General features: G+C 50.3%; 1 protein-coding gene across 2 annotated transcripts in view; it reads right to left on the bottom strand.

Annotated features, from left to right (window-relative positions):
• Positions 1-13,391, bottom strand: part of ecpas (Ecm29 proteasome adaptor and scaffold) — a 43,774-nt gene that overhangs the window by 2,840 nt on the left and 27,543 nt on the right. For both annotated transcript variants that reach the window (XM_038982491.1, XM_038982492.1), the window contains 16 exons: positions 13,103-13,289; positions 12,450-12,617; positions 11,996-12,181; positions 8,704-8,751; positions 7,625-7,743; positions 7,330-7,480; positions 6,685-6,840; positions 6,103-6,169; positions 5,703-5,794; positions 4,122-4,188; positions 3,600-3,797; positions 1,383-1,594; positions 1,240-1,283; positions 874-1,066; positions 641-779; positions 17-122 (listed from right to left, as the gene is read on the bottom strand). In XM_038982491.1, coding sequence (XP_038838419.1) covers positions 17-122; positions 641-779; positions 874-1,066; positions 1,240-1,283; positions 1,383-1,594; positions 3,600-3,797; positions 4,122-4,188; positions 5,703-5,794; positions 6,103-6,169; positions 6,685-6,840; positions 7,330-7,480; positions 7,625-7,743; positions 8,704-8,751; positions 11,996-12,181; positions 12,450-12,617; positions 13,103-13,289 — 2,133 coding nt within the window. The remainder of the gene's footprint in view (positions 1-16; positions 123-640; positions 780-873; positions 1,067-1,239; positions 1,284-1,382; positions 1,595-3,599; positions 3,798-4,121; positions 4,189-5,702; positions 5,795-6,102; positions 6,170-6,684; positions 6,841-7,329; positions 7,481-7,624; positions 7,744-8,703; positions 8,752-11,995; positions 12,182-12,449; positions 12,618-13,102; positions 13,290-13,391) is intronic.

The raw sequence follows: 13,391 nt of genomic DNA, 5'->3' as shown, positions 1-13,391 counted from the left end.
CTGTTTGTGTCCTTACCCCTGGAAGTACGCCTTCATAGACTGTAGTACCCCCACCTGGACCCTCCACGTACTGAGCTTCAACCTCTCACACATCAGACAGCACAGGTCCAACTGGAAACGCTCTGGGACCACAGGAGAGATACAGCATTAAACACACGTACTGCAATACAATTACAATCGCCTCTGAAATAAACATATACCCTGGGTTTGTGTTGTCGTTGGGCCAGTCAGAACCTTACCCTGGGTTTGTGTTGTCGTTGGGCCAGTCAGAATCTTACCCTGGGTTTGTGTGTTGTCGTTGGGCCAGTCAGAACCTTACCCTGGGTTTGTGTGTTGTCGTTGGGCCAGTCAGAACCTTACCCTGGGTTTGTGTGTTGTCGTTGGGCCAGTTAGAACCTTACCCTGGGTTTGTGTGTTGTCGTTGGGCCAGTCAGAATCTTACCCTGGGTTTGTGTGTTGTTGGGCCAGTCAGAATCTTACCCTGGGTTTGTGTGTTGTCGTTGGGCCAGTCAGAACCTTACCCTGGGTTTGTGTGTTGTCTTTGGGCCAGTCAGAACCTTACCCTGGGTTTGTGTTGTCGTTGGGCCAGTCAGAACCTTACCCTGGGTTTGTGTTGTCGTTGGGCCAGTCAGAACCTTACCCTGGGTTTGTGTGTTGTTGGGCCAGGTCTTGCCCAGCGTCTGGAAGGCACAGAGTAGAGCTTCAGTCTGCAGCTCCTTCTCCTTCTCATCCCGATCGTCATCACTGTCACGTCTCAACCTGGAAGTTGCTGCAGAGTTCTGTCACACAGGATGAGACATCACACATTTTGGACAAATCAATAGAATACTGATGTAATAAAAGAGAAATACACAAACTCTGTCCGTCTCTCACCTTCTTAATGAGTGGTATGAGTATGTCTGCCATATCACTGAAGCGGTCTTCCTGTGTGGCCTGCAGGACGTCGGCAGCACAGCCCAGGGCAGCCATCTTGTAGACCAGGTTGTCTTTACGACACTCCTTCAACACCAGATCTATCACCTCTGGTACACTGGGCTGGCCCGGGGATGACTTCTGGAGCTCACCACTAACACACAACATCAACATCCTCAACATCCTCCTCCTTAACACCAACATTCTCATTATCAACATCCTCCTCCTCATTATCAACATCCTCCTCCTCATCATCACCATCCTCCTCATCACAGGGACAAGAGACAGGGACTGCTCCTAGTGTCAGAAGGAGAGGAGAAACCCTACCTGCACTTTGACACCACAGAGCCGATGGCGTTCAACAGCTCCTCCTGTGGACAAACAACTGCTGTGAGAAGACATGTGTACAAAACACTAGACACAAGTTGGTCAAATGAATTACAACCTCAACTCTTCTATCACACACACACCTTTCCAGTCCAGGTGCGTCCAACCAGTCCCTGCAGTAGAGCGGACAGCACCATACCCAGGTGAGGGGCGACCAGAGAACCCGTCTGTTGCTTAGCGATGGACGCCATGGCAGCCGCGCCCTGAGCCTTCATCTTCCACGACTGGGACTGCAAGGCCTTCTGGGTAATGTCGATCAGCTCCGTCATGTAGAGACGGATGCCCCCGAAGCTTCCTGGAAGACGACGAGAGGTCAGGGGTTGAAAAGGTCAAAGTGTTTTGTCTTTTATTTTTAACCCCCTTTTCATGGTATCCTATTTCTGACTTTTGTGACACCTCTTCTTGGCTGGAAAATGTCTGTTGTTTCTTGTGGCTAGGCGCTGTCCTAACATAATCGCATGGTGTGCTTTCGCCGTAAAGCCTTTTTGAAATCGGACACTGTGGTTGGATTAACAAGAAGTTTATCTTTAAAATGGTGTATAATACTTGTATGTTTGAGGAATTTTAATTATGGGATTTCTGTTGTTTGAATTTGGCGCCCTGCAATTTCACTGGCTGTTGTCGAGGTGGGACGCGTTCCAATGATACCAGAGAGGTTAACCATATGTACATACTACCTCAAATCAGCCTGACTAACCGGTGTCTGTATGTAGCCTCGCTACTTTTATAGCCTGTCGTTTTATTTCTTTACTTACCTATTGTTCACCTAACACCTTTTTTGCACTGTTGGTTAGAGCCTGTAAGTAAGCATTTCACTGTAAGGTTGACGCACGTGACAAATAAACTTTGATTTGATTAGTTAGTGTTGTCTCATCGCTGCAACTCCCGTACGGACTCGGGAGAGGTCGAAGGTCGAGAGCCGTGCGTCCTCCGATACACAACCCAGCCAAGCCGCACTGCTTCTTGACATAATGCCCGCGTAACCCTGAAGCCAGCCGCACCAACGTGGCCTGGCGACCGTGTCAGCGCGTGCACTGCGCCCGGCCAGCTAGAGCGCGATGGGATAAGGACATCCCTGCCCGGCCAAAACCTCCCCTAACCCAGACGACACTGGGCCAATTGTGCGCCGCCCCATGGGTCTCCTGGTCGCGGCCGGCTGCGACAGAGCCTGGACTCAAACCCAGACTCTATAGTGGCCTTAGACCAGACACACTCTCTACAGAACCTTAGTCCATAGTGGCTCTCCACTGTGTGTCTCTCTCTGACCAGGTGTGTGTCTCTCTCTGACCAGGTGTGCGTCTCTCTCTCTGACCAGGTGTGCGTCTCTCTCTCTGACCAGGTGTGCGTCTCTCTCTCTGACCAGGTGTGTGTCTCTCTCTGACCAGGTGTGCGTCTCTCTCTCTGACCAGGTGTGCGTCTCTCTCTCTGACCAGGTGTGCGTCTCTCTCTCTGACCAGGTGTGCGTCTCTCTCTCTGACCAGGTGTGCGTCTCTCTCTCTGACCAGGTGTGCGTCTCTCTCTCTGACCAGGTGTGCGTCTCTCTCTCTGACCAGGTGTGCGTCTCTCTCTCTGACCAGGTGTGCGTCTCTCTCTCTGACCAGGTGTGCGTCTCTCTCTCTGACCAGGTGTGCGTCTCTCTCTCTGACCAGGTGTGCGTCTCTCTCTCTGACCAGGTGTGCGTCTCTCTCTCTGACCAGGTGTGCGTCTCTCTCTCTGACCAGGTGTGCGTCTCTCTCTCTGACCAGGTGTGCGTCTCTCTCTCTGACCAGGTGTGCGTCTCTCTCTCTGACCAGGTGTGCGTCTCTCTCTCTGACCAGGTGTGCGTCTCTCTCTCTGACCAGGTGTGCGTCTCTCTCTCTGACCAGGTGTGCGTCTCTCTCTCTGACCAGGTGTGCGTCTCTCTCTCTGACCAGGTGTGCGTCTCTCTCTCTGACCAGGTGTGCGTCTCTCTCTCTGACCAGGTGTGCGTCTCTCTCTGACCAGGTGTGCGTCTCTCTCTGACCAGGTGTGCGTCTCTCTCTGACCAGGTGTGCGTCTCTCTCTGACCAGGTGTGCGTCTCTCTCTGACCAGGTGTGCGTCTCTCTCTGACCAGGTGTGTGTCTCTGACCAGGTGTGTGTGTCTCTCTCTGACCAGGTGTGTGTGTCTCTCTCTGACCAGGTGTGTGTGTCTCTCTCTGACCAGGTGTGTGTGTCTCTCTCTGACCAGGTGTGTGTGTCTCTCTCTGACCAGGTGTGTGTGTCTCTCTCTGACCAGGTGTGTGTGTCTCTCTCTGACCAGGTGTGTGTGTCTCTCTCTGACCTGGTACGTGTTCCTGCCAGACTTCGTTCCACAGCGTGGCGTCATGGCTCTCTCCCTTCTCCTCGTCCGGTCCCGGCGCCTGGTGCATACCCAGGAAGGCTAGAGGTAGAGCTACCACTGCGTGCCCCTTTAGGACATCAGGGCTGTAGTGGCTGATAGCGTGGACCGTCAGGGCACACGACGACCTGTACACCGGCTCTGAGGGGGGGGGGGGGGAAGAGCCATGTCATATTTTGAGACTGAAGAGACGCTGTCAACATCAATCCTCGACAGCAGGACTGTCCCAACTCACTTCCTGGAGGCCTGTTGCGTTTTGCTCATCCTTTCAATGTAAAAAGAGACGGAGATAAACCAGGTCACGAGAGTTCCTAACTAATCAACTCCCAAGTGAATTCCCGCAGACTCTCGGCCCTCCAGGAAGTGAGCCGGGACACCGCTGATCTAGGAGCAGTGTCTCGTGGTTGTTTTTGGGGACTGGGCAATAAGAGGAGGAAGTAGACAGGCCAGATCCTGTTGTCTCACCCTCTTTCTCCATGTACCAGGTGGTGAGTTTCAGTAAGAGTTTCTCTACACTGCTGTCCTTCGCTGTCTGAGGAACACAGACACAAGACAGATGTATTGACACAACAGGTGATATTAAAACCAGTCCTAACTTCAGGTGATATTAAAACCAGTCCTAACTTCAGGTGATATTAAAACCAGTCCTAACTTCAGGTATATATATATATATATACAGTGATCCCTCGCCACTTCGCGGTTCACTTATCGCGGATTCGCTATTTCGCGGATTTTCATAATGCATTTTTTTTTTTTTTTTGGTGCATTGTGCTCTGCATTCTGATTCGCTAAAAACTCACTCCCGCTTCTTGTATCAAAACATGCTACGAATTGTGCTATCATTTTGTCGTCTCGTGCAGTTGTGTACGTACATAAAACAGCTTGGCAAATTTACATTAAGTTGGCCAAATTATCTTGTAATTTCGAACATCTCCTAAACCCATAATGTCGACGAAACGGCCTGGACCGACAAAAGCACCTGCGGATGGGCCCAAACGGCGGAAGATGCTACCTATCTCAGATAAAGTTAAACTTCTGGACATGCTAAGGGAAGGTAAAAGCTATGCAGCCGTTGCTCGCCATTACGGAATCAATGAATCTTCCGTTCGTTACATAAAGAACCGCGGGCTTCAGAAGAAGAGAACACTGCAGAGCGCAGTCAGGATGCAGCGGCCCAGTCTGAAGAGCAGTGAAACGGCCTACACGTGAGTCACTGTATTTGTATACATGTAATAGTTGCTAATTGTAAAAAAAAAAAAAAGTTTTCTATTTCGCGGATTTCACTTATCGCGGGTCATTTTCGGAACGTAACCCCCGCGATAAACGAGGGATTACTGTATACAGTAATCCCTCGTTTATCGCGGGGGTTACGTTCCGAAAATGACCCGCGATAAGTGAAATCCGCGAAATAGAAAACTTTTTTTTTTTTTACAATTAGCAACTATTACATGTATACAAATACAGTGACTCACGTGTAGGCCGTTTCACTGCTCTTCAGACTGGGCCGCTGCATCCTGACTGCGCTCTGCAGTGTTCTCTTCTTCTGAAGCCCGCGGTTCTTTATGTAACGAACGGAAGATTCATTGATTCCGTAATGGCGAGCAACGGCTGCATAGCTTTTACCTTCCCTTAGCATGTCCAGAAGTTTAACTTTATCTGAGATAGGTAGCATCTTCCGCCGTTTGGGCCCATCCGCAGGTGCTTTTGTCGGTCCAGGCCGTTTCGTCGACATTATGGGTTTAGGAGATGTTCGAAATTACAAGATAATTTGGCCAACTTAATGTAAATTTGCCAAGCTGTTTTATGTACGTACACAACTGCACGAGACGACAAAATGATAGCACAATTCGTAGCATGTTTTGATACAAGAAGCGGGAGTGAGTTTTTAGCGAATCAGAATGCAGAGCACAATGCACCAAAAAAAAAAAAAAAATGCATTATGAAAATCCGCGAAATAGCGAATCCGCGATAAGTGAACCGCGAAGTGGCGAGGGATCACTGTATATGAACCAACACTGATGCAGTTAGTTCCACCATACTACTCACCCTGACTAGATGTCCCAGAGCGAAGGAGAATGCTTTCTGGACAACACTGCTACGGTCATGGATTCCATTCAGTAGGGCACTCATCAGTTTACCTGTCTCACACACACACACACACACACACACACACACACACACACACACACACACACACACACACACACACACACACACACACACACACACACACACACAGAGACACACACACACACAGACAGATTGAACATGCATCATGACAGAGACGGTAAAGAAGTCCCAGACCATAGAGGAGAGGTTTTAGTGAACTTGTAAAAGACAAAACCCTACTCCATCTCTCCATTTCCCTTTTGGACGTTGACCAAATAGAACATCTGGGATCGGTACGGTAAAGTCTCTCTCTACCCCGAGAGGGTAACGTGGTTACCTGAGTAGGGGGTGAGGTCCTGGGGACACTGGACGGTGAGGGACACGATCACACTGGCACAACCGCCCTGGAACAACAGAGGACACTGGTATTGTGACCTTAATTCAGATTCCCACTGTTTAATAGTCACATGTTCAGGGTTGCAGGTGTGATTGGAGGGTACAGTGAAAATCAGAGTTGAGTAACGTCTGTTGGGGTGGGGGGGCAGAGTAACATCTGTTGAGGGGCAGAGTAACGTCTGTTGGGGTGGGGGGGGGCAGAGTAACGTCTGTGGGGGGGGGCAGAGTAACGTCTGTGGGGGGGGGCAGAGTAACGTCTGTGGGGGGGGGCAGAGTAACGTCTGTCGGGGGGGCAGAGTAACGTCTGTCGGGGGGGCAGAGTAACGTCTGTCGGGGGGGCAGAGTAACGTCTGTCGGGGGGGCAGAGTAACGTCTGTCGGGGGGGCAGAGTAACGTCTGTCGGGGGGGCAGAGTAACGTCTGTCGGGGGAGCAGAGTAACGTCTGTCGGGGGGGCAGAGTAACGTCTGTCGGGGGAGCAGAGTAACGTCTGTCGGGTTGGTGGGACAGGGTCGTGTGTGTTACCTTGGTGCCCAGACCCACTCCACTCTTCAGCAGATCACAGAGTCTGGGGACCAGCTCCCCCAGAACAGACACGTCCAGGTGCTGCAGACACATGTTGATGGTCTCCATCATGGGGGAGGACTTGGCAGCACTGAGTCTGGCTGCATCCATGGCACTCTGGACAGACAGAGAGAGAGAGAGACAGAGAGAGAGAGAGACAGAGAGAGAGAGAGAGAGACGTCAATTACTGCCGATAACCTCACCTCTGGAGAAACGGCAGTTACAGTGTGTGTGTAGTATGTTACCTTCTCCTGCTCGGAGGCTGAGGTTTAGTAGGTGTGTGTGTGTGTAGTATGTTACCTTCTCCTGCTCGGAGGCTGAGGTTTAGTAGGTGTGTGTGTGTGTGTGTGTGTGTGTGTGTGTGTGTGTGTGTGTGTAGGTGTGTTCGTTACCTTCTCCTGCTCCGTGGCTTGGAGGCTGAGGTTTAGTAGGTGTGTGTGTGTGTGTTACCTTCTCCTGCTCCGTGGCTAGGAGGCTGAGGTTTAGTAGGTGAATGTGTGTGTGTGGCTGAGGTTTAGTAGGTGTGTGTGTGTGTGTGTGCGCGTTACCTTCTCCTGCTCCGTGGCTCGGAGGCTGAGGTTTAGTAGGTGTGTGTGTGTGTGTTACCTTCTCCTGCTCCGTGGCTCGGAGGCTGAGGTAGTTGAGGACCTGTGGCTCCAGGACACTGAGGGCCTCTAGGAGGGCTGGGATCAGACGAGGGGCGTGAGGCTTCAACCTGTTACCAGCTGTCTTCGACACCTTCACCAGGGTCTGGATACTGGAGAGAGGAGGACTGGTTAACCGCTACAAACAATCTCTAAAAGTTTTACATTTCATTTATATAGAGAGAGAGCAGAGCGAGAGAGATCACAGAGAGAGATCATATACGGAGGCCAATCAACACACACATATGGAGGCGTACCTGAGAGAGCGGACCTCAGGCACGTTGCTGACGATGCCTTTATCCAGGAGGGTTGGTAACAGAACAGCTACAGTCCTCTGGGCTGCTAAACCTGACGACTCACACATCCTAGTACACACCTGGAGACAGAGAGAGATGACACACACACACACACTAGTACACACCTGGAGACAGAGAGAGATGACACACACACACACTAGTACACACCTGGAGACAGAGAGAGATGACACACACACACACCAGTACACACCTGGAGACAGAGAGAGATGTCACACACACACACCAGTACACACCTGGAGACAGAGAGAGATGACACACACACACACTAGTACACACCTGGAGACAGAGAGAGATGTCACATACACACACACTAGTACACACCTGGAGACAGAGAGAGATGTCACACACACACACTGGTACACACCTGGAGACAGAGAGAGATGTCACACACACACACTAGTACACACCTGGAGACAGAGAGAGATGTCACACACACACACTAGTACACACCTGGAGACAGAGAGAGATGTCACACACACACTAGTACACACCTGGAGACAGAGAGAGATGTCACACACACACACTAGTACACACCTGGAGACAGAGAGAGATGTCACACACACACACACACTAGTACACACCTGGAGACAGAGAGAGATGTCACACACACACACTAGTACACACCTGGAGACAGAGAGAGATGTCACACACACACACACACCAGTACACACCTGGAGACAGAGAGAGATGTCACACACACACACATCCTAGTACACACCTGGAGACAGAGAGAGATGACACACACTAGTACACACCTGGAGAGAGATGTCACACACACACACACACATCCTAGTACACACCTGGAGACAGAGAGAGATGTCACACACTAGTACACACCTGGAGAGAGATGTCACACACACACACTAGTACACACCTGGAGACAGAGAGAGATGTCACATACACACACACTAGTACACACCTGGAGACAGAGAGAGATGTCACACACACACACACACACACACACACACACACTAGTACACACCTGGAGGATGATGTCACCACACAGTAAAGCATCTTACCTTACTCAGTGTTTTGAGTGTTATATCAGCTGCCTTCCTGACAGATTCCTGTTAGACAGACATTACACAGGTCAGACAGACATTACACACTACCCCCAGCTAGAATAACACACAGACATTACACAGGTCAGACAGAATAACAGACAGACATTACACAGGTCAGCTAGAATAACACACATTACACAGGTCAGACAGAATAACAGACAGACATTACACAGGTCAGCTAGAATAACACACATTACACAGGTCATCAGACAGACATTACACAGGTCAGCTAGAATAACACACATTACACAGGTCATCAGACAGACATTACACAGGTCAGCTAGAATAACACACATTACACAGGTCATCAGACAGACATTACACAGGTCAGCTAGAATAACACAGACATTACACAGGTCATCAGACAGACATTACACAGGTCAGCTAGAATAACACAGACATTACACAGGTCATCAGACAGACATTACACAGGTCATCAGACAGACATTACACAGGTCAGCTAGAATAACACAGACATTACACAGGTCAGCACAACGACCACACAACACACTACCCCCCAATATAATAACACATCTGACGTCACACTAACGTCCCCCCAGCTATAATAACCCATCTGACGTCACACTAACGTCCCCCCAGCTATAATAACCCATCTGACGTCACACTAACGTCCCCCCAGCTATAATAACCCATCTGACGTCACACTAACGTCCCCCCAGCTATAATAACCCATCTGACGTCACACTAACGTCCCCCCAGCTATAATAACCCATCTGACGTCACACTAACGTCCCCCCAGCTATAATAACCCATCTGACGTCACACTAACGTCCCCCCAGCTATAATAACCCATCTGACGTCACACTAACGTCCCCCCAGCTATAATAACCCATCTGACGTCACACTAACGTCCCCCCAGCTATAATAACCCATCTGACGTCACACTAACGTCCCCCCAGCTATAATAACCCATCTGACGTCACACTAACGCCCCCCCAGCTATAATAACCCATCTGACGTCACACTAACGTCCCCCCAGCTATAATAACCCATCTGACGTCACACTAACGTCCCCCCAGCTATAATAACCCATCTGACGTCACACTAACGCCCCCCCAGCTATAATAACCCATCTGACGTCACACTAACACCCCCCCCAGCTATAATAACCCATCTGACGTCCCCCCAGCTATAATAACCCATCTGACGTCACACTAGCTATAATAACACATCTGACGTCACACTAACATCCCCCCAGCTATAATAACCCTTCTGACGTCCCCCCAGCTATAATAACCCATCTGACGTCACACTAACATCCCCCCAGCTATAATAACCCATCTGACGTCACACTAACATCCCCCCAGCTATAATAACCCATCTGACGTCACACTAACGTCCCCCCAGCTATAATAACCCATCTGACGTCACACTAACGTCCCCCCAGCTATAATAACCCATCTGACGTCACACTAACGCCCCCCCCAGCTATAATAACCCATCTGACGTCACACTAACGTCCCCCCAGCTATAATAACCCATCTGACGTCACACTAACGTCCCCCCACCTATAATAACCCATCTGACGTCACACTAACGTCCCCCCAGCTATAATAACCCATCTGACGTCACACTAACATCCCCCCAGCTATAATAACCCATCTGACGTCCCCCCAGCTATAATAACACATCTGACGTCACACTAACATCCCCCCAGCTATAATAACCCATCTGACGTCCCCCCAGCTATAATAACCCATCTGACGTCACACTAACATCCCCCCAGCTATAATAACCCATCTGACGTCCCCCCAGCTATAATAACCCATCTGACGTCACACTAACATCCCCCCAGCTATAATAACCCATCTGACGTCCCCCCAGCTATAATAACCCATCTGACGTCACACTAACGTCCCCCCAGCTATAATAACCCATCTGACGTCACACTAACGTCCCCCCAGCTATAATAACCCATCTGACGTCACACTAACGTCCCCCCAGCTATAATAACCCATCTGACGTCACACTAACGTCCCCCCAGCTATAATAACCCATCTGACGTCACACTAACGTCCCCCCAGCTATAATAACCCATCTGACGTCACACTAACGTCCCCCCAGCTATAATAACCCATCTGACGTCACACTAACATCCCCCCAGCTATAATAACCCATCTGACGTCCCCCCAGCTATAATAACCCATCTGACATCACACTAACGTCCCCCCAGCTATAATAACCCATCTGACGTCACACTAACGCCCCCCCAGCTATAATAACCCATCTGACGTCACACGAACGTCCCCCCAGCTATAATAACACATCTGACGTCACACTAACATCCCCCCAGCTATAATAACCCATCTGACGTCACACTAACGTCCCCCCAGCTATAATAACCCATCTGACGTCACACTAACGTCCCCCCAGCTATAATAACACATCTGACGTCACACTAACGTCCCCCCAGCTATAATAACCCATCTGACGTCCCCCCAGCTATAATAACCCATCTGACGTCACACTAACGCCCCCCCAGCTATAATAACCCATCTGACGTCACACTAACGCCCCCCCCCCAGCTATAATAACCCATCTGACGTCACACTAACGCCCCCCCCCCAGCTATAATAACCCATCTGACGTCACACTAACATCCCCCCAGCTATAATAACCCATCTGACGTCACACTAACGTCCCCCCAGCTATAATAACCCATCTGACGTCACACTAACACCCCCCAGCTATAATAACCCATCTGACGTCCCCCCAGCTATAATAACCCATCTGACGTCACACTAACGCCCCCCCAGCTATAATAACCCATCTGACGTCACACTAACGCCCCCCCCCAGCTATAATAACCCATCTGACGTCACACTAACGCCCCCCCCCCAGCTATAATAACCCATCTGACGTCACACTAACGCCCCCCCCCCCCAGCTATAATAACCCATCTGACGTCACACTAACGTCCCCCCAGCTATAATAACCCATCTGACGTCACACTAACGCCCCCCCAGCTATAATAACCCATCTGACGTCACACGAACACCCCCCCCAGCTATAATAACCCATCTGACATCACACTAACGCCCCCCCCAGCTATAATAACCCATCTGACGTCACACAAGTCCCTAGGCCAGGAATAGTCTGTTTGGGGTTGTGTTTACAGCGGTGTGTGTGTGTGTGTGTGTACAGCTGTGTGTGTGTGTGTGTGTGTGTGTGTGTGTGTGTGTAAAGCTGTGTGTGTGTGTGTGTGTGTGTGTGTGTGTGAGATCACCTTGATGTCGTCCAGAACCCTGAACAGGGTCTCCCAGATCTCCTCCAGGTGGTCGATGAGATCGTCAGCGTTGCGTCCTCTGATGAGGTCGTTGAGAGCCAGGCAGGCGGACTCTCGGGCCCTCCAGATGTTATTGGTCAGGTTAGATATCACATCCTGGAGGATCTCCTTCAGATACTTATCCACCTGGGGAGGGAGGGAGGAGGGGGGGGGGGGGTAGAGAGAGAGAGAGAGAGGGGGGTAGAGAGAAGGCGAGTATGCAAGTGTGTATTTCTGTAACTTGTGTGTCCTTCCGTTGCCTGTGAGTGTGTGTGTGAGCGTACCGTGGTAATGTGTGTGTGTGTGTGCCGTGGTAATGTGTGTGTGTGTGTGTGCGTACCGTGGTAATGTGTGTGTGTGTGAGCATACCGTGGTAATGTGTGTGTACCGTGGTAATGTGTGTGTGTGTGCGTACCATGTTCTTGTCAGTGACCAGAGCATCCCAGATGGAGGTCATGGCGGTCCTGATGCCCAGGTTGGGGTCAAACTGGTATCGGTACAGACGTGGTACCAGCTGGGGCAGGTAGGGGGCGAGCTGCTCTCCTGCCTTCGCTGCTATGATGTTGAACCCAAACGCTGCTCCCTGGCAGAGAGAGAAGGAAGGGAGAGAAGGAAGGGGGAGAAGGAAGGGAGAGAAGGAAGGGAGAGAAGGAAGAGAGAGAAGAAAAGGAGAGAAGGAAAGGAGAAGAAAAGGAGAGAAGGAAAGGAGAGAAGGAAAGGAGAGAAGGAAGAGAGAGAAGGAAGAGAGAGAAGGAAGGGAGAGAAGGAAGGGAGAGAAGGAAGGGAGAGAAGGAAGGGAGAGAAGGAAGGGAGAGAAGGAAGGGAGAGAAGGAAGGGAGAGAGAGAAAAATAGAGGGTGCGATCACCACTAGTGACAAAAACTACTGAGTGAGTGTTTGAAAAGTGAAAACGGGTCAAATGAAGTCTCTGAATGTGCAGTTATCTGCTTCGAATAGAATCTGTTCAAAGACAAAAAACGGTGTTTATTCATGTTTCTAATACATGTTGTTTTTCTGAACCTATTAGTTCATATTATTACATGAGCTCATGTTCACTTCCTGGTTGTACCTTGCGGGAATTCCACATGGCGTGGTGATTGGCTAGGTTCATGAACTTGTAGACCAGATCCGGTTGGTTGAGGTCACTGGCCAATGAGCACAGCTCCTTGTAGGTGGAGAGTCCGTGTCCGTCGGGGGCTTTCCCCAGAGCTTCCCCCTGGAAAACCTCGGTGTCCTCCGACACGGCGTGCTTCACCCTGAACAGGTCAACATGATACCACTTGTTTAGTATGGTCTGATGAAAAGGTCATTACTGACCAATAGCAACTGACCGTAGCAAATTAAAAACCCTCACATTG

This window comes from Salvelinus namaycush, unplaced genomic scaffold (assembly GCF_016432855.1).
Source record: "Salvelinus namaycush isolate Seneca unplaced genomic scaffold, SaNama_1.0 Scaffold119, whole genome shotgun sequence".
Lineage (NCBI taxonomy): Eukaryota > Metazoa > Chordata > Actinopteri > Salmoniformes > Salmonidae > Salvelinus > Salvelinus namaycush.
The sequence above is the reverse complement of the archived record's forward strand: the minus strand, read 5'-3'. Positions and strand labels throughout refer to the sequence as shown.